Source organism: Danio rerio, chromosome 21 (assembly GCF_049306965.1).
Source record: "Danio rerio strain Tuebingen ecotype United States chromosome 21, GRCz12tu, whole genome shotgun sequence".
Taxonomy (NCBI): Eukaryota; Metazoa; Chordata; class Actinopteri; order Cypriniformes; family Danionidae; genus Danio; species Danio rerio.
The window spans coordinates 29972268-29994657 of record NC_133196.1 but is presented as its reverse complement, the minus strand read 5'-3'; the positions used below and the strand labels follow the sequence as shown (position 1 = coordinate 29994657).

Below are 22390 nucleotides of genomic sequence, written 5' to 3'. Positions count from 1 at the left end.
ATAGGAAGCAGGGGAAGAAAACATTAGTGTTTAAACATTTAAGCACTGATAGGCTGTGGATGTCTTCAAGGCTACCTGTCCGGATATTCACACTAAGAAATGAGGAGAAGCCACATTGAAGAAAGCAGGGTTAAATGAGCAGTTACAGTGCCAACCATCCAGCCACGGGACCTGAATAAAAAGACAGATGGAAGTACAGATGGCGATATCACAACGTAGTCTCACAGAATTAACCAATTTGACTAGCTCAGACTTCAGAGCTGTCCATGGTGCTGAAATATCTCAAGTCCTCTGTGCTTTACTCCGTTTCCCAACCTTCTGTCTCTCCGCAACCTCATTAGAAAGGCTCAAATGCGCCTTAAACAACATCAAAACACAAATTACTGTTTCTTTTTTTATTTTCTCTTTATATCTGATTAATACTACAAAAGCTATCATTATTATAATGAGGTCTTCCACAAGTTTTGACAATTCTGAGGGCAACCAACTGAGAAAAACCTAGCAGCAAATTTATTCATAAACAAAATCCACATGGGGCTCTTTACTAACTTCAAGGCAGTTGTATTATTGTAATCTTTTTAAATCTCAATCCATGAGCAAAATACCACCTCGTTTGCTCACCTGCAAACGAAAAGGACGCAAACACAAATAAATCTGTGAAAAAAAATGTATTATGAATTTATTTATGATAAATGAATTAGAAATTAAAATAATTGTGTGCGTGTATATATTGTATGCATTTGTTTTGATGCACATTTCAATATATGGAGTATACAGTGCTTCAGTAAAATTGACTTGCGGTGGTAGCCAAATGAAACACACCATTTACCCAAATCACATAAATAGTTAACTTTATGCGACAAACAATACATCATTTATTTTTATCAATAACTTTATTTAATATACGCTGTTTCTTTTCAATGGGTTAAAGTAAAAAAAAAAAAAGCATCAAAAATTTATCTTAGTCTTATGCTAATCAGGAGCCATGTGCACGCAGTGACATCTGCTTCTCACTTTCTTTCCAGTTCAAAGCAAACTTGCATGCCAAAGAATTGTAAATTCTTATTAATATATATTATTAAGAATATTATTCTTAATAATATGTATATTAAATAGCACTATGCAATATATTACCATCAATTGATAAATACATTTAAAAAACGGCAAACGAGAAATAAATCTCTAAAAATGATCATGAATACAGAATTAAAATGTGTCGATTATTAAAATAAAGCAAATGCATTGCTTCATCATTACAAATGGTGTACATATATTTTGCAGCCAGTTTAGAACAGTTTTGTCATCCTCTCTGAGTATATAGCAAAGTTTTTCTGAGTTGTTTAGATTAAAAACGGAATTATATTGGCTGCGTCTGAAACCGCCTCCTACTCAGTAGGTATGCATTTGAATTTTAAAGTACAACTATTCGATGAAAAGTACGTTCTATGCTGTTTGAAAGAGTAGTATGAATGGAATTCGGACCTACTACATCCAAAAAAAATTTCATGATCACGTGACCTACCCTCGTGAGTTGCGTTGCTTTACTCCCATTCATGAATTCTCTAGCGGGGCATTATGGAAAAGCTCAGCGTGCATGGGATGCACACTTCAGAATCTCCCCAGTAGTAGTAGGTCTTCTGGGTACTTCTCGCATACTGATTTTCGAATTCTATGAATTCGGACATACTACTTGGCTCGCATACTAATTTTAGCATACTATATAGTCTGGAAGTGTGGGGTTTCAGACGCAGCCTTAATGTTTCTCTCGTTAATTTCAAAGCCAAGCAAAATAAGTTTAAGTAAAAAGGTGATGCAAAAATGCATACAAGCTTTAGAAAGCAAAAGCAAAAGCTGAATCCCGAACATTTTACAAGATTTAGCCCAGGCTGGATGATTTTTTTTGAAGTCCCAAAAAGGCACGCGAGACTGTCTGTGCCTGTTGACAGGTCTCGAAATGGGTAAAGAAGAGAAGATTTTCCGCTACTTAAATCGCGGATGTTTGGTTATTGGTGATCTACAAAAAGTTATTGTTGATGTTTTTAAATAGTTTTTCTGCTTCATATTTTGGTGATGCACTCTTTTTAAGATTTCTTGATGAATAGTTAGTTAAAAACCATTTAAACAGTAATTTCCACTGTTTTCCACATTTTGCTTAATAGAAACTACTACATTTCTTTTAATCAACAATGTATGTTTTGCTAAAATGGAAAGTTAACCACACACATTGTTTTGTTTTCTTTAAAAGGAGATGAATTTGTTATGGCTCTAATAAGTTGTCACAAATTTTGTCCTATAGGTTTAAGATCCTGCTAAATCTTACAGTAACCCGCTTAAGTTTCCCCTGGGGTGAACGTACCCCTGCTTGGAAATCATTCCTTTACAGCAATTAGTTGTGGCTTGGATCCAGCAGTTGCAGTGTCTTTCTTTATGCATGAGCTACGTACATACACGCATGAATCATTTATCTTTGTCTTATGGTACTTAAATGCATTATTCATGATTTGTCATTGTTGGAGACATGACTCTGGCTCATCGGCCAAATCTGGAGTCTGATACGCGAGCGGCAGTGAGGAATAGCAGACTCAGAGCCCACCGGTTACATGCTCCAAGTGTGTGGAGCTGGGCTATAGCGGGCCGCTGGCAATGTTGTGTGCCGTCCGCTTAGCTCTGCTTGCATGTAGTCAGGCCTCTATATATAGACATGCATAAAAACTGTGAGTGACTCACGCTCACCTAAAATCACAGCGCCCAGGAAAAAAAAAAACAAAGATTCTGAGAATCAGAGATAGAACATGAGAAATGGAGGGAAAAAAGTGTAACTTGGACTGAACATCTTTGGCTTCTTTTCTGCTTCTCAACTTTGCTGGCTGTGTAAAGCTGTGTATTAGCCTCACACTCATAAGATGATTATAGAGCTCAGCTTATAAGAACAGCTCTCTTATGATTCAGTACAGACAGGGGGTTTTGAACCCGTGACTGTCTGAATCAACAGCAGGAGTCCTACCACTTGACCAAGACATGGGTTTTAGCCTGAAGGCCAGTTTTTCCTAAAGAATGATAATATCTGTATTACAGTCCTCACAAACACATGATTCGTTTGTTTGTTTGTTTTTTTTTTTTTTTTTGTTATAGGCATGTGCTGCAGTTTTGTTGTCTGCCACTTTAAATATTTGCACACTTTAAAGCAGACTAGGTCATCATTGTCTGTCCATGTTTTTATAGCTCATAAACTAAAACCCATCTACTCACCATGTAGTTGTGGTGTTGGCTATCATTTGAAATGTAGAATGATTTGTAGACCTATATCTTCATAGTTATAAGTATGCTTATAGTACCAGGTATGAATTGGCTTTGACATTACAATAATATTTGTTAAATACATTTTATGAAATTGCTACAAGGAACAACATCTGTACAGTATTTGTTCATCTTAGTTAATGTTAGATACAATTCCATTACTTTTGAAAGGTTTGGGTCAGTGCACTGAATGATTGACTGACTGAACTTTTTTTAAATAATTATTTAGTAAGGATGAATTAAAAGTGAAGTAAAGATATTTATAATGTTACAAGACTTACATTTCAAATAAATGCTGTTGTTTTGATCTTAAGTCTAAAATTATAAACCGTAATGTATACTAATACAATATTAACTCATTCAAGCTGTAAAGCATTAAGCTGTGTATAATGAACAAACATTGATTAACCATGCACACCACATATGTTTAAATGAACATTAATCAAAATTAATAAAAACTGTTAATTAATGGCTGGAAACTCATAAAACGAATATTACCAAATTGAACATTATTGAAAAAGGTGATACTTTTTAAAATAATACTACAATATATTGGAATAGATATTAGATTATTAGAAGAACAAGAAGTAAATTTCATTTAGGGCTGGGCCGATAAACAATATCATATTGAATGATAAGCTCTGGAATTTACACTCTATATTGATCTAAGAGCCCATTTCACAGCTGAAATTTGCAACAATGGGAACCTAAAAGTATGTTGATATTAGAGATGTACCGAATTTTCGCCCACCGAAAATTTATCAGCTGAAAATGTTATGCCATTTAATGCACTCTCTAACTTTTGTGGCTTCAGTCATTGTTGGGATACTCTTTTAAATCTGGAAGCATTGACAACTGATAATATATATCACCATAGTTTAATATGGACAATAATTACCAGATTGCATTTTTGCCAAATCGCACAGCCCAAATTTTATCATCGATTATAAGTAAAAACCATGCATATGATACAATAAAAATAACACTTTAAATATGGCCATATGGTCAGGTGATTTGGAGAAGGTGGACCCATGTTAAATTCTGCCAAGGGCATCAGAATCTCCACCTCGAACACACCATGCATCTCTAAAAACAGTCCTCCAATCAGCGGCTCTTTCAGCATCCATTTGCCATATAATGAGCTGGCATTTACAGAAGGTGAAAAATCGACGCTGTGGGAGCATTTGTGACAAAAGTTCTTAGGTTGCCAATAACGCCCTGCTGTTAAAAATGTACTGTCAGAAAGACAGAGCTTTAGGCGATTCCTCTCCACGTCCAATCCCACACCCTAGACATCCAATGCATTCCCAATCTGCCATTTTTACCCTTGCATTTTGTTTCTCCCTCATACTGAGAGCCAAGACTGCTTTAGGATCTGCCACTCTCCCTCCCTCCCTCTCTTTCTCCGTGTCTCTCCCTCTCTCTCTTCCATTCTCTCTTCCCTCCCTCCCGCTCGCTCACTCTGCCCTTGCTGTAGCAGACACATTGCAGTCGCAAATGCTCGCACTCACATCGACTTGCTCCCTGCATCAAAACCAACAAATCACAGGCTCGTGCCGTTCGGGAATACAAAGCAGGAGCGAAAAAGAAAAAAACAAGGCATTCATTGATTGCAATAAGGGACATCAGCTGGGACTTGACTGCAAGCTTACATCCAGGTTCTTCATGGCTCTAGATGATGCTTTCATACTTTGAGGGTAGGGTTTCGTGGGACCATTTGCGAAAGTAAAAACAAAAGAAGCTGTGGGACGACAGACGAGGGCTGAGGGTGCTACCCAGGATCCCTCTTGGAGGAACCTGAGAGGATGTAGAGAAAAAGAGACCCCCTGGAGAGGGCAGCAGTACTCTTGGATGAGCATGGAACAGGAATTTGAAAATAAAAAGGTTAGTGTGTTTGTCTTAATGCTATACGCATTTAGGTAAAGAGACGTTTAGGGAGACATTTATGTAAAAGTAGAAAGACTAGAAGAGTTCAGGGTGGATTAGAGACTAAACAGGAAAGAATCATGCAGTGAAAATGAGAGTAAAGACCTCAAGTCCATCTAGACACAAACATGCACACAGATTTGGCTCAGTAAGACCCACAGGGTCTGCTTGAAAGCAGGTCTAATTGGATTATTTGCTTTAATGCGTCAGTTTACAGGAAGAATCAATTAATTTAGGATCCTCAATAGTATAAGACGCCAACATCAGCAAATAGACATGGATGATACACAACATGTTTTCCACTTCAAGATGTGGTATCTCAGCTAAAATTCTATGCAGAAACACACAAACAAAAAAGACTCTTAATGGAAAAGGATGTGAGCTAATATTGGTGTATTAAGACTATTTTCTTTTCTTTTGACAGTTCACTCTGAGATGATATGGACTGGATGGCACTTGCTACTGGAAGCACATTTACAAATAAAAGAAGACTTCGATTAAAAGAGAGATTTCCCTTGATGCTGAATTTGAAATTTCTATAAAGCAAACTAGATTTTAATGTTTCCTGGAACAAAGAACACCATGAAATTCAAGAAAAGACAATCCAGACACATCCACTTACGTTTAGGTTCACTGAGGATTATGGAAACGGGGCAGTGATTATTGCGAAGAATAAAATGGCAAGGCAGTCCTGATGTGACTGTCAGTTATTCATCCATTTAACCTCAGATCAAATTCACATCACCACGATTTTAAGTCATTAACCATGAGGACCTTCAGCACACCTAAACAATTCCACAGTGACTCACTCTGGATTTTCACCTAAAGCAATGATGGGACTAGCTGGGCAGTTCATCCATAAAAAAACTGAAAGGATTGGAAACCATTTTAAATCTTGATGAAACAGACACAGCAGGTAAGTAAAGCCACAGCATTTTTTCCCAGTTTTCTATTTTACCTCCATGCAAAAGCTAACCTACCGCTGGCAGGTAGAAGCTCTTGAGGTTTGCAAATGGTTTGCAGGATATTTACAGTGTGTAAATCCAGATTCAGCACAATGAATATCAGTTCCACTGGGTATTCATTCTTTATAGCAAATTTGCACAAATACAGCTTTGAGCCAAAGGAATGTGGTTATTTATAGGATAGAACAGTACTCCCCATGCTACCCCATCTTATCTCCTCATCTCTCTCGCTCTCTCTCACTTCCACACACACACTCCTGTTTTAAAAACTGCTTTGCGAGTATGACAATCGTACCATGATGCAAGACTGAAATGAACAGGCCAAAATATTAAACAACCAACACAAGGACCACGACCATTAAAGCAGAACTCGTATGTTGATTGCAACTGATAGACTAATTAAAGCAAGTCAAGCATTTTCAAATGTTCAGGGACAATTGTGCATTAGTTATCACAGGGGTTTGTTCCTGTGAAGAAATTAAACATCATTTACACGCTCATTAAAGCTTGTGTTGGTCCCTACTGTCCTTGCACTGGCTGGTTGGAATGTTTCTGTCTGTGTGTGCAGCAGAGCAGACACACACAGACAGTTATGTATCAGGTTAATGGAGTAATCAGACCCCTGTAGGAGAGCAGGGAGCAGCAGAGAGGAGAACAAACAGAAGGACATAAGACTTGGGTAAATAGATACACTTTGTCTGCACACACAGCCGCAACAACAGCCACATAATCTCACATCTGCGATGAGAAGACAGCCAAGGCATTCATCACTTAGAATGTGACTGATCATCCTGGGGCTTGTCCCTGGCAGCCAAATCGAGTCTCTCTTTCGCTCACAAACCAAGGGAAAAGTTTAGGGTTGTTGCTGAACACATGATAAATCACATGATAAACGCTTTGAAATCAAAACAACTGGCAGAGGATTTCAGGTACATCATTAATCTGACGCAGTGGACATTGCTAAATTGGCTGACGATTAGCTTCTCTTTGACACAATGTTAGCTGAAGCAAGCTTATACTGGATGAGTGACTAGGCGTAACACCAAATCTCAGTGGAAATTAATGGATAACCACATTTGTGCAGGGGACTGGAATGGAAAAGCTGTGTCAGGAGTGAGGCAGACAGAGTGTGTTTAAATTCATCCATTTGAAGTTGTGCGTTCTGAGAAACTAATATTAGCTTTTTTTTTTCACACAGGTCTGTGGACAACCTGGTTACCATGCTACGCACAGAACCAGGAAGTCCATCTAGAGGAATCTATCTGTTGCAAGAACATGACAACCAGAAATCGGACAAGTCAAGAAGATGTCCTGCTTTATCAATCCCTGTCAGCACAATACGCGTTTGCCCATGCCCCATGTCACAATCAACAATATTCTGGCTGGGTCTCCTAGGCTCTGTACTGCTGCAGAGTGGACAAGGTGTCATGGCAGGGGAGACGTGGGGAATGGTGTCCATCTGTCCTTTTCACTGCGTGTGTCGGAACTTATCAGAGTCTCTGAGCACTCTTTGTGTGAATAAAGGTCTTCTCTTTGTACCACCCAACATTGATCGCCGAACTGTGGAGCTCCGTCTTGCTGACAACTACATCCTTGAAGTGGGAGGTGCTGACTTTGCCAATATGACAGGACTAGTTGACCTGACGTTGTCACGGAATACCATCCATGCTCTTAAACCGCTGGCCTTCGCCGATCTAGAGAGTCTGCGTTCACTTCACCTTGACACCAATCGTCTCACAGTAGTGGGACCTCAAGATCTGACAGGTCTTGTTAACCTTCAGCATCTCATCATAAACAACAACCAGCTCACAGATGTTTCAGCAGATGCTTTTGATGACTTCTTACTGACTCTGGAGGATCTGGACCTGTCCTACAACAACCTTCGCAGAGTTCCTTGGGAATCTATTCAGAACATGGCAAGCCTGCACACATTAAATCTAGATCATAATTTAATAGACCAGATTGCGGAGGGTTCTTTTGGTGAGCTCTACAAACTGTCTCGGTTGGATATGACTTCAAACAGATTGCAGACTCTTCCCCCTGATCCTCTGTTTTCCAGATCCCAGATTGGGGTTGTGAGCCCTACACCATACAATTCCATTACCAGCCTTAACTTTGGTGGAAATCCCCTGCATTGCAACTGTGAGCTGCTGTGGCTTCGACGTTTAATTCGTGAGGACGACATGGAGACATGTGCCACACCCGCTCATCTGGCAGGGCGCTATTTCTGGTCCATCCCAGAGGAAGAGTTCACGTGTGAGCCTCCACTGATCACTCGTAATACTAACAAGCTGTGGGTGTTGGAGGGCCAGAGAGCCACACTTAAATGTAGAGCCATTGGTGACCCTGAGCCAGTCATTCACTGGGTGTCACCAGATGATCGTATTGTGGCCAACTCCAGTCGCATTCGCTCATACTACAATGGCACACTGGATTTTTTGGTGACCCGTGCCAGAGACGACGGCACTTACACTTGCATTGCAATTAATGCTGCAGGAGAATCTACAGCTCTGGTAGATTTAAAGATCATCCCTCTTCCCCACAGAGGGAATGGTACAATATCCCTTATCAATCACAGAGACCCTGGATCCTCTGATATCAGCAGTGGACGAGGAGGTGTTGAAGGGACAGGGAACGGTGTTGTGACTGTACGGAATGTCACAGGAGGCAAAACAGATACTGGAGAAAGAGGAAGTGGGAGCAGTAATGCAGGAACAGAAACCCTGGTAGGAGCTCTAGGCGTGACATCCAACTCCGCTCAGATACGCTGGAAAATGGGTCGATCTTCAATGCCTTTTTTGGTGTGGATGTATCAGATCCAGTACAATAGCACAGCAGACGACGCACTTGTTTACAGGTAAGGATATCTCATTTCTTGATCTTGGAGCAAGACTTGTATTGTGGCAGCATTTTAAAAAAAGTGTTTTGATTCTAATACAGTGGTTGTTTTTTCATATGTTTCAAGTGAACGCATGTAAGCATCCTTGGTGCTCATGTTCATGGATTACAGGCTTCAGATATTGATGAAAGGATAAAGCCAAAGGAAACAAACATAGCCCCAAAGCAGACAGAAGATTCAAGTTGAGCCATGAGGCTAAAAGAGATACAGGCAGCTATTTATAGCCAGGGATGGGTAAAGAAAGCAAAGCAGTGGAGTGAGAGGACCTGCTGACTCTAGGGGAAAAAGGATGGACCCTTTAAAAGGGCAAAACCTACACATTTGAAGATGGTGTCACAATGAATCAGGAAGAGTGAAATGGATCTAAATGGAAGGAGAAGGGGGATAGAGAGAAGGGACAGTACACAAGGGAATGGTGCTGACTCTTCCAAGACAGGTGGTAGGAGTCATGGTTATTGTAGAGTGTCCAATTCTATGTGTTAAACATCCAGTGAAAAACTCACCATTGATGTACTTCTGGCATTATGGTTTGTAGTATGAATACTTTGTCCTGTGACATACTGGCAATGATCAAGAAAACAAAACAAATAGGATTTAAATCGAGGGGCGTAGCGGACATTTTAAAAGTGAGGGAGAATGCTGAATGAGATCCAAAAGTTTACGTTAATATAATTATTAATCACCTGTTTCTAAAGGGTCTGCCTCCAAAACCCCTACACCCCTGTTTGAATCTTTCTTGGTACCAAAAGTACCTTAAAATAAGTCACTTGGCACAATGTTTATTCCTTTTCCATTAAATCTGATGGCTTTACAGCTTCTGTTCTCCAATGCAATAGTTAAGAGTCCACTCTTTACACGATTCAATCCCAGCAGATGCACATTATTGTTGTACTACTGATGGATACAGATGTTTTGCATTTTGCATACTGTGAAGCAATATTCAGATGCACAAACAACACAGCTTGAATTTAAATATCCTACTTCACACATGAAGAAAAAAAAATCCTCCATGGTAGCCTTCATTTTGCAAATTTGTTTGTTTTTTCCCACTCTCTCCTCTCATCACTCTCTTCATCATCCCTAGGCAACCTTCCTAAAGCTTTTCAGCTATACACCTTTAACTCTGAAAGGAGTCTTTAATGCAATATGCAACATTCACATCACATGCGCACAAGAATCTATTTTGGCATAGTATAAAGACATGTCTTGGGTGACTTAACAAAAGGAAAGAGCAGTGGAATTTCCAGGGATTTGAATTAATAATGTATGGTGAAGGTGAGGGGCATGTTTTGGTGACAAGGAGAGAAATATATATAGATAAAAGAGGATGGGCTGAAGAGAGGGGGGTGAGAAGCAGAAGTAGCAGCAGTTGCTGAGTGATATAGCAGGCAAAGAAGTGGATGAGTGGGAGGCATCTTCATAATGGTCCTGTTACTACAGATATTCCCATCAACACACAGGAATCTATAAGAGTAAACACAGCATGCAGTTTTATAGGTAAGAAAACAGACATTAATGCATATTGATTGGCCACCCAGAGTGAATCGTTAAACTAAAGAGATGCACTTTTTCCAAGATATTTTCGTATATACAAGGGCTGATGCACATTCAGTACAAGTGAATCTATTGACAACATTTAAGACCAAACAACACAGTTTCCAAGCAATTGCAATGATATAAAAGGACTTTAAGAATAGTCCAAACCCAGCAACAACATCAGTACTATATGTACTATATGGTAATTAACATAGTCCCACAAATCCTAATATAAAATATCTTTACTACAAAGATGAGGAAACGGTTCAGGTTAGGTCAGCTGTTCTTAAACTTGTTTCAACAAGTACCACCTCAGAAAAAAATTGTCTCTCCAAGTACAACATAATTGAAATAGTATTGAAATACAGTAGCATAGTATTCCTAATTAAACAGCTACAGCTTGCACAGTTAAAAAAAATGAGGCAGATAATTTCTAATAAGAATATTTATATTACAGTTAGCCTTTAAACATTATAAATAGTTTGAACATTAACACCTACTGTGCTTACATATAAAATAAGTAAATAAATAAATGGTCAACGTTTAAATTAAAGAATGCTTTGAAAAGTTCATTTAAAATGCTCCTGTTCTTAAAAAGTAAAAAGAAAACTGCTGTTCTTAAATGTAATGTATTAACAAATAGTGGCATCAAAACATGGAAATGTTGCATGAATCTCATAAATATAGGCTATGTCGTTGTATATAAACCATTTTTGGTACATTTTGATTTATGTGATGCGTGTACACATAATATATTTGTATATCTTTAAAATCTAAACATTAAATTCTATTTCAAGTTTATGATTTGGAATCAGCTTTTTAAATTAGATCTGCTTACTGCACTTCCTTTACAGTACATGTCAGAAAAGCCAGCATAAACAAACTGCTTGACCAATTTGATGCATCTATTAATATGTGCAACATTTCTGTGATTTGAGATCATATCTAAAGGGAACCATGGAATTTGCTTAACTGCACATGGAAACTAACTTTAATTATACTCTAGCTCCAAGCTTGAAGCATGGCAAATTATGTAGCCTATATCTGAGATAATAAACTAGCGTTAAATCTAAAGCTATGCTGCTTTACAAAACAAATAACTTTATATATCGAAAACACGCATTATTTTACACAACTTCAAACACAGATTTTAGCACATTTGTAATAATCATTTTACCAATGATGCAGCATGAGGGGGATTTCTGAGTTTACAGTTACTAAAATGCCAACAGAACAACACTGGTCTGCAGAAAGGCTTCTCTAGTACGTGTGTATCTGCTGCGCAAGCGCTGCACGCCTCTTCCTCTGGCTCTGTGCCAAAGTGGTAGATTTTTAGCATCTCATGATGCGATGCACTAAAATAAATATTCTAAGCACCCCTATTGATTGTTCGCTTTAGGAAACAGCCACTGTTGATCACATCGATGTTACAGTATGCACCAAAGGGTTAAAATATAATTATTATTACTATTAAAGAATATATGCTTTTAGTACTCAGCGATTCCTAGTGGTACACCTACCACAGTTTGAGAACCACTTGGTTAGGTTAAAATAGCAGCATATATTAATCCTAACAAATCATTCTCCATGCATCACGTGAAAATGGTAAAAAAAAAGAAAAATGAGAAATTTTCATTTAGATAATGCCATTTTCAAAACCATTGGTCAACATGATTCAAAGAAACTTTTAAGGCTTCATTAAAACTAGGACTACATAGGCAGACATTTTGAATTTATCAATTTTTTTAATATATATATATATATGTATTTGTTTAAATACAGCAAATATTGTAATGCGTAACTATAGTAACCAGACTTTTTCCTAAATGGGTCTATATTTAATTCTACATTGTCATTTTATTAAAGAGTATTTCTACCTTGAATGGTCTTAAAGGTCAAATTGGCCACATGCATTTCAGTGCCAGCTATTTTTTGCAGTGCCTTTGAATTTGCTTATCTGTTGCCTAGCAACATTTTGCTAACAAAAACATTCAAAACAACATTCATAAAAAAAAATTACTTTAATTCCGACATGTCTTTCAAAATTTCAATAACATTTTGACTGCTGTGAAAACTTGTTCTCTTGTTGGCTGGACAAAGTGAGGTACGCTCCTTTAGGATGGCCTAGTAACTTGTACACTAATGTAGGCTACATTACAAAAGATATTAGATTTTTTAAATAACAACATCACAGCTTAGTTCTAAAAAAAAGAGTATATTCACAAATCACAGAGTGAAATTCAATATCTTAAGACCTTTTTAAGACTCTGTCCACACATTAAGACCTTTAAACCACTTCAGGTTTAAACCACCGTCAAAATTAGCTTTCAGTACTGCATATTTACAAAATATTAATGTAAGAAACTAATTAAAAACAAAAACATTATTCATATAACATGTAAGACTAAAATACTTTAAGGGCCTAAATTTCTCTACATCGATTCAACTTTTAATACTTAAGACCCTGCGGACACCCTGTAAAATATCCTAAATTGCTCTTTATAATGTTCATTCTAGTACTTATAGAATTCTAGTACTTCCAATGTCCAAGCAAAGCATTAATACACATCCTTCCTGTGAAGCTTGTAATTCAAATCATCCAAAAGATTAGAAATGTATAATGGAGATAAGCATGTAAATATCTCAATGATATGCAATGACATACTGAGCTCAACAATAAAAGAGCTCTACTTGAATGTGATTCCGTACAGTTTAGCACTTACATTACAGCACATTTTTACCATAGGCATTTAAAGTAAATATATGATGCAGTGAAAAATTAATTCTCAAAAACGACAAATACTGTAGGAACAAAATATCCTTCAATTTGAAAAGGAAGAAGGCAAATAGCTTATTGAAACCAGAGCAAAGAAGATTTAAAAACTGTTCAAGGCCTATCTGCAGTAACAATTACCTCTTTAAGTAAAGTGAATTAAAAGGCTTGAATCATGTGTAGCCATCCAAAGCATTTTCATTACAGACCCACATTCCAAGCAGCCAAAGCAAATCCAGTGAACACAGTCAATGAAGTCTATTTAAATGGACTGTACGGACAGAGTTTCTTTGAAATTTTTAAGACTGGTGTGGGCAGGAGTCCTTCAAGCTAAAAACATGTCAGCACCTTCTCAGCTTTAATATAAAAATGCTTCATGGTTATCAGACTGCCACATCTCCAACATCTGTAGCTTCTTCTTAACTTGCTTAGTTCATGATGCCCCTTTTCCTGCATGTTATTGATTCAAGCTATTATTTCACAACAAAACTGAGCTTCTAAATAAGCCAAGCTCGCCTAAATAGCCTAACATATTTCTAGTTGCTTATTTCCTCGATAGAATGTCCATTCTCATGATGTTGTCTTTTTTCCCCCTTTTTTGGTCAGAATTCTGCCTCCAACCAGTAATAGCTTCCTGCTGAAGAACTTGGTATCAGGAGCAGACTACAGCCTGTGTGTCTTGGCCATTTTCGATGATGGCATCTCCTCCTTGGCTACTACAAAGGTGCTGGGTTGCATCCAGTTCAGCACTAAAGAGGATTATCCAGAATGCCGTTCTCTGCACGCTCACTTCCTGGGCGGCACACTGACAGTGATGGTGGGAGGCGTGGTGGTAGTAACCCTTCTGGTCTTCACCGTGGCTATGATGGTGCGCCATCGTGTCTGCGGAGAGTGTCGGGAAGATGCCAACAGGCCTGGCAAGTTCCTTTCAACCAAAGGAGTGGATGTTTATGCCCAGACGAACGGAAACAACAGTATGATGATGGTGGCATTGCCAAACGGACTCTTGGCCCAAAGAACAAAAGACAAACAAAAGCCTAGCTCCCTCCCAAAACCTAAGCAGAGCCCTGAACCGCACCGTGGCACACGAGATAGGGGCGACGGGGCAGTGAGGGAGAAATGCTTCAGTCCTCTCACACCAGAAAGTGAGAGATTAACACTGTACTATTCCCCAAGTAACACACTACCCACGCCAACGCAAAAGCGAGCAGGTAGACTCAAGTTAAGGAAGTCTCTGGAGAAAGACAGAGATGTAGACAGTCAAGTCTTGGCCTCACTTGCACTGCCACAAGATGGAGATGACGCAAAGGAAGGAGGCTCAGATTTGAGGCAGGCACTCAAAACCAAGCGTAGCTGCTCTTTTGATGTTGGGGAAATCACCACCACCACCTGTTACAGCTATGCCAAGCGGCTGAGCGTCATCTGGACACGTCGTAGCCAGTCACTGCATGGCATGCTTGTCCACTGTGCCTCCACCACCAGCACATCCAGCACGGGTAGCAGCGATCAGTACGGCCACGGTCTAACACAGAACTATCTACATGCCTTCGCTTCCAACAACTCCTCCAATTCCAACTCAAACTCGACTTCAAACTCAAACAGTAGCATGATGGTCAATCCAAGAGACCTGGAGGAAAGTGTGGTGTAGGACAACTAGGAAAAGATGCTGCAAAGACATGCGGTAAAGAACTCCAAACATTAGACGAAAACAAATTATCTGGGGAGGTCAGGATTGATGAGAAGTAATGCTCCTGACAAAAAGGATTGGCTATTATTTGATGACCGCCATTATTCTGAGCACAACAGGGCTCAAAATCAAATTACGTGAAGACAAAGAATGACAAGTAGGATTTGAAGAAATGAGATTCAAGGACAGACTTGCTTTTTTAAAAGACAGGCCTAAGGCATGGGGGATTACAACCTAAAGCGTCTGTTTCGACAAGATTAATTAACCAATTAATAAATTATTGAATAAACCAACTGCTACTTTATGCAGAAGAAACACTATTCGAATGCTAATGAGTAGCTGAAACTAAAGGGGTAAATATCACACAGAAACCATTCAAACCCAAAGAGGGAATGCATTATCTGTTGAAATACAGTACACTACTGCGAAGAAGCACAATATGTCTGGGCCCTCTAATGAGGGAGAGTATATAAATATGCTGTAAAGTTTTTTCACTCGTTTCTTTTCTCTTTTTTTGGCTGGATGTTTTTTCAATGAATCGAAAAGATGAAGACGGAACATTCTAACACATTGGTGTTAAGAATGGGGAACCATTTGTTCAAATGTCATTCAACAGTGGTCTGAATAGTCATAATTGTTCTTGTCTGATCAGCCTTTTTCCAGAATCATAAAGAATAAAAAGCTGTTCTGTACAAATGATATTCTGTATTTGTAATGAAGCTCTAATTGAGCTCAATTTGATATGATAGCTTCAAGGTTAATTGCTGAAGAGAAGATGGAATAAAAAGCCATATGGCACGTAATGCTTTGAACGAAAAAAAAGGCAAGTTGATTTGCAGCTCGGCCTCCCAAAAAAACCTGATTAAAATGTCAGATAGGATAATCAGCTCAATATCTCTAATATACGAATACAAGCTTCGCTAACTTAACCAAAGGTTTAATTGCAGATAATAAACAACAACAAGGTGGTCCGCTAATTATAAACAAACGCTCAAAAAACATAATGGCTTATTTGAGCTCCCTCTTCAAGATGAAGATTGTTGTATCATGGTGTATTTCTTCAGTTCTGCTGTGCCAAGCCCACTACAGACCACTTTATGTAACATACGACTGAAGAGGAGGAGGAAAACAGGACAGAGATGAAAGGAAAGAGATAGGGGTGAAGGTGTGGACCAGAAAAAAAGAGGACAGTCGCACAGTTGGGGGAGGTTTGCTGTCTGCCTGGTCTGTGTGTTATGCTAAGTGCTTTTTTCAATGAATATCGCAAATGGTCCTTGAAGCTCAGGCTTTAGCCAAGAATTATTATATGCAGGGTAAACATGCATCTAGTTTATAGAATCAACAGTATCTGGGTTAAATCATTATATACTCTTTACTAATTCCTATTGATCTGCTTTGCTGCTACTATGTATTAGCAGCTACACTTTAAAGCATGCTAAACCAATGTAAAATGTGGACAAACCCAACCGCTGCGCTAAAACAGTGGTTGGGTATTTGTCCACATTTTTGTATACCCAAATTGAGATTAAAACAATTCATTTTTAGTGTGCCAAATAAATTGTTCCATCATAAGACACACTCGAGACGAAAATAATCCCTTAACTAAGAACCCCTCACACGGATGAGTGGGCTTGACAAACCAGCTGTAGAAAACACACTTTCATCTCTGACAATTAACCTACACTTGCACCAGATTTGAACATTTCCACCAGACACAAAATTGTAAGTTGCTTTGGACAGAAGCATCTGCTAAATGCCTAAATGTAAATGTAAAATAAGAAAAATACTGCAAAGTCTCAGGTTCCAAATCTAAAAAAAAAGCATATCCATTTCTACTCAAACGCACTCTAAAGACGAATATAATTTATACAATATATAATTTCTCTGAAATATAATAACAGTAAAAACAACCTTTCAAATGAAATAAAGCTAAAACAAAGTTCCAATTCTAATTTCAATGGAGTTTGACACAAAAAAATAAAAAAATAAATAAATGTCAACGAATAATCTGAAAAAAATAATTCCAACAAAATCTGGCCAAAACCTAGTTTGTTTTAGCAGTTTAAAACCATTTACCAATGCAAACTATTTGTAGGAGTTTATTTAGGCTCAAACACCTTTGATCTACCGTTGGTTAGTGACAATAGGTACGATTCCATCCACTTGTTTTTATGCACATTTCGGATATGCGAATTTAAAAAAAAAAATAAACATTTAAATTCGGTTGAGGGAAATGCCAAGATGCGCATAAAACAACAACAACATTTGATCATTTACACCAGACACGAAAATGTAAATTGCTTTGGACAAAAGCATCTGCTAAATGACTAAATTTAAGTCTCAGGTTTCAAATGCAAAAAAAGCTAATCTATTTTTACACAAAACCAAGTACTCAAATGGCCAATATAATATATACAATATATAATTTCTCCAAGATATAATAACAGAAATATTTCAAATGAAAGTTGCACTCCTCATTCCAACGAAGTTTGACATAAAAATAAAAAAATAAATAGTGTCAAAGAATAAACTGAAATGAAGTAATTTTTTAAAATCTGGCCAAAACTAAGTATTTTAGCAGTTTGAATCCACTTACCAAAGCAAACTATTTGTAGGAGTTAATTTTGGCTAAAACAACCTTTGATCTACCGTTGGTCAGTGACAGTAACAACGTTTTCAACTGCATATTTTTATGTGCATTTTAAAAATGCACTCAAAAAAAAAAAAACATATGCACATAACAGAGTAAAATAAACTTTTTTTTTTCAATAAGAAAAATACAATGGAAACACTTTTACCGAACAAATTCCAGTATGTGCATTAAAAGAAATCATGTGATGTTTTTTTTTTTTTTTAAAGAGATCATGTGATGACAAATGTGTGTGAATGGACAATCCAGGAGGCTGAGCACACTGTGAAACATCTCAAATGTTGTTTTGGTCATTCTTAACCATTTCAGTATTAGTGTTATTAAATTAAGAATTACCTCCAGAATTGTCAAGAGCATCTGTGCTCTGCATTTCACGCCTTCATCGCATGTCGGAATAGTCTATGAGGCTCAAGTACTTAAATTAAATAAAGAAACAATTCACGTAACATCTACTGCAGCAAATTCCATTTTTACTTTTGATTTTGGGTGCCAGTTAATCAGGAAGTGACAATTTTGTTCTCTTTGAATACTTGGATGGAAATGCTGCTTTATTCGCATATCTTATATGCAATATACCAGTTATGCGTATAAATTTAATTCTCACCTTTGAATGGAAACATAACTATTGATGTAATTGGTGGTGGGTTGTGGAACTCTTCAGTGTGCTTCACATCTCAAATTCTTGAAGGTCAGACAGGAGAACAACAACATCAAGTTACCAACATGAATACACAGGGGAGAAGAGTAGCAGAGCTGGTACAGATGTATCTGCACCTGTACAATCGCTAAAAAAGAGATTTTAAAGATTTGGAGGGGGTCACACAAAACAAGATGTGCCAACATGTCTCACCATGTCTTTAAAAGTTCTAAACATAGTTTTCTATTAGTGTATGCACACCAATTATACTACTCTGTGTCTGTCTGTGGCAAATATAAAATGTAATGTTGTGGCACATCAGGGTGAAGCTTCACATCACAGGCTGTGACAGGCTGGGGAAAGCTGCTTGACAAATGTTTATGAAACTGTTCTTCTCTCACACTCTTTGATTTTAGGGGACACACATGAGCAGCAAGAATGACACATTTACAACCCCACCTACTGCAGTGTGGGTGTTTTAGAGTGTTTGATAAGTGTACTGTCACTCAGCCTTTTAAAACTTATTTTAACCCTCAAATAAAATATATCAGGGCCCTTGAGGTATCAATATGGATGCGTTAGGTACAAATGTGTTCCTTTTGACAACATAATGTCCCAGTGACAGCTCTAGTATCTTTACTTTTGAGAGTATAGATCAGTACCAGGGGTGTGTCTTTTATGGCTTAATGTTTGTGCAGAAAAAAAAGATGCTTAAAAGTATGTTAGACTTAAAAACAGGGTAGACAGCTGGTTTTATTTGGGTTAAGGTAAGACAGCTAGGTTTAGTTGATTAAGATGGTCTCCTGAGCTGGTCCACCTTCAACATTAATCAAGTGAAATATTTTGCTTTTGAAGCAAAACCTGTTAAAAAACCAGTGGTCTAGTTTGTTTCACAGCCTGGCCAAGCTGTGGTTTAGCTGAACGATATGCTGAGAAGTGCTCAATCCCTCTAAAACCAGAAAAAACCTGCCAAGACCAACTTAGACTGGTTTAAATTGGTTTTTCAATAGGTTTTCCATCTTAAGCAGAGCTAGAAACCAATGGCCAGGATGTTCTTCATTTTAAATCCGTATAAAAAAGGATGAAAGAAGAAAAAAAATTAATCATGGTGGAAAAGTGATTGTCATAAGACCTAGCCATCTGCAGTAACAGCCAGAGAAAAGCACGACTTCACACAGATGTGATATCCAGTTCCAGTCAGGAACAGCATGTACTAATCGTATGGTCTCATTTTTACCGGCGCTTTTGTTGTCAGAGTTTGATGGCTAAAATCATGAGCTAGCTTTTTAATTTCTGAAGCACCCCTAGAGTGCTTAAATGTCTTTCCACAGAACACAACTCCGACCGCATGAAAGACAGTGTAGGCAGCTGGGGGAGGAGATGATGGAGCAGTTCTTTATGATTGCTACAGGCGACATTCTGCCCTCCTTTGCCCAATTAAAAGCTACTGATTGGCATAGAGGTGGTTGGGCGATCATGCATGCAGGAGCAGTGATGCAGACAGAGCTGGCCTGTTCTCGCTCTGGCTGTGTTGACTCCACTGCAGCTGCAGCCACTCCGCTCTACCACCTCCCCCCCCAACCTTATCTAGCCTCAAAGTCTCCACAGGACTACGGTTAGTGCAATGAACAAAAATGCAGCATAAGCAACTTTAGTCTTTTGAGAGTCAAACTCTAACCTACTGTACTATGGGTTTCCACCACAATACACATGGTGGTTAGCATTTACAGAATCCTCGGAGAGGGACGGCTAGAGTTCTCATATATAGGAAGAGTTCACACAAAAACAGAAAATCTGCTTGATAAACAAGAATTTTTTAACATTCCCTGATTTGGCTAATAGTTTTATCTGTAATTACTTGCGTCGACTTGGTGTATTAAGCCCAAGCAGCAATAATGCATGAGTCTTAGTGGCAAAAAACATCTTTATAATTAATTTTTCAGTGGGTATCACAAGGCTTTATCTCCCAACTTCTCTCTTCAAACAAGTACGGAAAGACAATGAATTAGTCATTAACTAAAACCATGTTAATGAAACGTCAACTGGGGCTCCATGATTCTGCTAAAATGAGAATCACAATTTATTTTGGTTAAAATCAAAATAACGATTTTTTCATGATTTTGTAGATGTAAAATAATGGGTAATATGAGTGCACGGTTATTATTGTTAACTATCAAACATACGGTAAAACAACACTCATAAAATTAGGTATGAGTAGGCCTTCTGTTGTTTAAAATGCTAAATAAATGTGTAGAGACTTTGAATGGTGGATTTGAACAGACTTTAAATTTGTCCTGCTTGTTAATCAACAGTAAAGTGATTATACCAAATTATTATTATTTATAATTTTGAAGTTTAATTATGTTTTAGAGGCATACTTGTCATTTTTCATTTTGCATATGCCTATAAAAACCGGTCGCTGGAAACGCCATGATGCACATACATTTTGAAAATGCGCATAAAAACATATGCGAATAACTGAGTAGGATAAACCTTTTATCCGATAAGAAAAGATACGCATAAACTACGATGGAATCACTTTTACCGCACATATTGACCATTCGCTACCACACCCACAAACCGCCACCCACCAATCGTGGCTTAGTAACTGTAGCTACTTGCAGGGGCTCTGTCAAGCTTTTGAGCGAGTGCATACAGATTGTGCAAATTTGATACCCGGTATCCTTAAAGTTTGGATGGGATGGTGAATTTTTTTCCAATGACAATTTTGTTTGCTTTGACGTTGGATGGAATCGCTGCTTTATTTCCATGTCTTTTATGCGAAAAGTTTTGCGCATAAAGCTCATTCACATTTTTGGATGGAAACAGCAATTGACAACATTATTAGACCATTTTTACTGGTAAAATTAAACATTTGTCATCAGATTCCTTCCTGTATTAAATTCAACATATTATAGGCTACAGTAGTTATACTGATCCAGTAAATATTTATTTTCATGCACAACATTTTGTGTTTATGAAGATAGAAAAAAACATATCAAATACTTTTCATAATCATAACTGTAAAATTCTATATGATCATTTAAATGATGTCCGAGCTTTCGGTTTCACTTTCATTGCAGAGTGTCTTTCATGTTATGAATGCAGTCACTTTGAGTTCAGTTTGCAAGAAACTGAACGTTATTTGCAACCTTATTACCTGTTATTCACAGCCTATGCGGGTTCTATTCACTAAAGTAGACATCATTATGACACATTATGATTTCGTGTCATTAAATGAAGACAGAAACTATATTTTTGGATGAATTATACCTTATGAAGTATGGGACTCTTTTAACACCATTTGGAGGTGACCGTGTTGCTGAGCATTGTATATAAAACAATGTAAAGATTTGTGCAACCACCTTTATGCTTCTCTCCTGACCTTGAAAATATATAATTGGCTGAATCCTAGAAAAGCTGACTTAAGATCGTGTGTTGGCTTGAATTGAGATTGTGATCTACTTTTGATTAATCGTGCAGCCCTATACTCAACTGTAACACATTTATGCAATTTTGCTTGTAGCCAAAATAATACTAAAAATGTCATAATAAAAAGTACAGGGTATATGCAGGAATCCTAAAGGAAATTTCAATACCTTTTTTAAGACTTTAATTACCTTCTCAGAAAATTTAGACCTTGCCGCCACTCAAGTTCTAATCAGAATCAAACCTTTAACTTAATAAACAGTTGCTAATAAACGGTTGTGCTCTATTTATTTATTTAACTACAACTGTGCAATAGAACTCAGATAAGCTCGGAAGAAACAAACCTTGAAATAATAAATTACATGTACAGCGACAGATTTCAGCCACTATTTAAACTCCTCTTTCTCTAACCAGGAGTGGGCAAACTTGCATAATCCCATTTTGCCGTATGTTTTGCTCTATAACAGGGCTATTCAATTAGTTTGTCAAGGGGGCCAGTTCATGAAAAGCGTCCCAAATGAGAGGCCGAAGAGATATGACTTGCAATGTGAGTTACAGTATAACAAAACAGCAAATAAAAACCATATGTTG

The 22390-nt window shown here is 37.8% G+C and overlaps 2 protein-coding genes across 2 annotated transcripts in view; one reads left to right on the top strand and one right to left on the bottom strand.

The window, feature by feature from the left end:
- The window catches only part of pcxa (pyruvate carboxylase a), a 230229-nt gene that overhangs the window by 41515 nt on the left and 166324 nt on the right, over window positions 1–22390 (bottom strand).
- Window positions 4785–15782, top strand: lrfn4a (leucine rich repeat and fibronectin type III domain containing 4a). Its single transcript, XM_005161363.6, has 4 exons — window positions 4785–5181; window positions 5648–6139; window positions 7387–9045; window positions 14003–15782. The coding sequence occupies exons 3-4, from the start codon at window positions 7409–7411 to the stop codon at window positions 15042–15044; spliced, it is 2679 nt and encodes an 892-aa protein (XP_005161420.2). The 5' UTR covers window positions 4785–5181; window positions 5648–6139; window positions 7387–7408; the 3' UTR covers window positions 15045–15782.

Coding starts and splice junctions, on each gene's coding strand:
- lrfn4a (XM_005161363.6), top strand. CDS start 7,409: ATGCTACGCACAGAACCAGGAAGTCCATCTAGAGGAATCTATCTGTTG. Junction 9,046..14,002: donor GACGACGCACTTGTTTACAG/GTAAGGATATCT, acceptor TTTTTTGGTCAG/AATTCTGCCTCCAACCAGTA.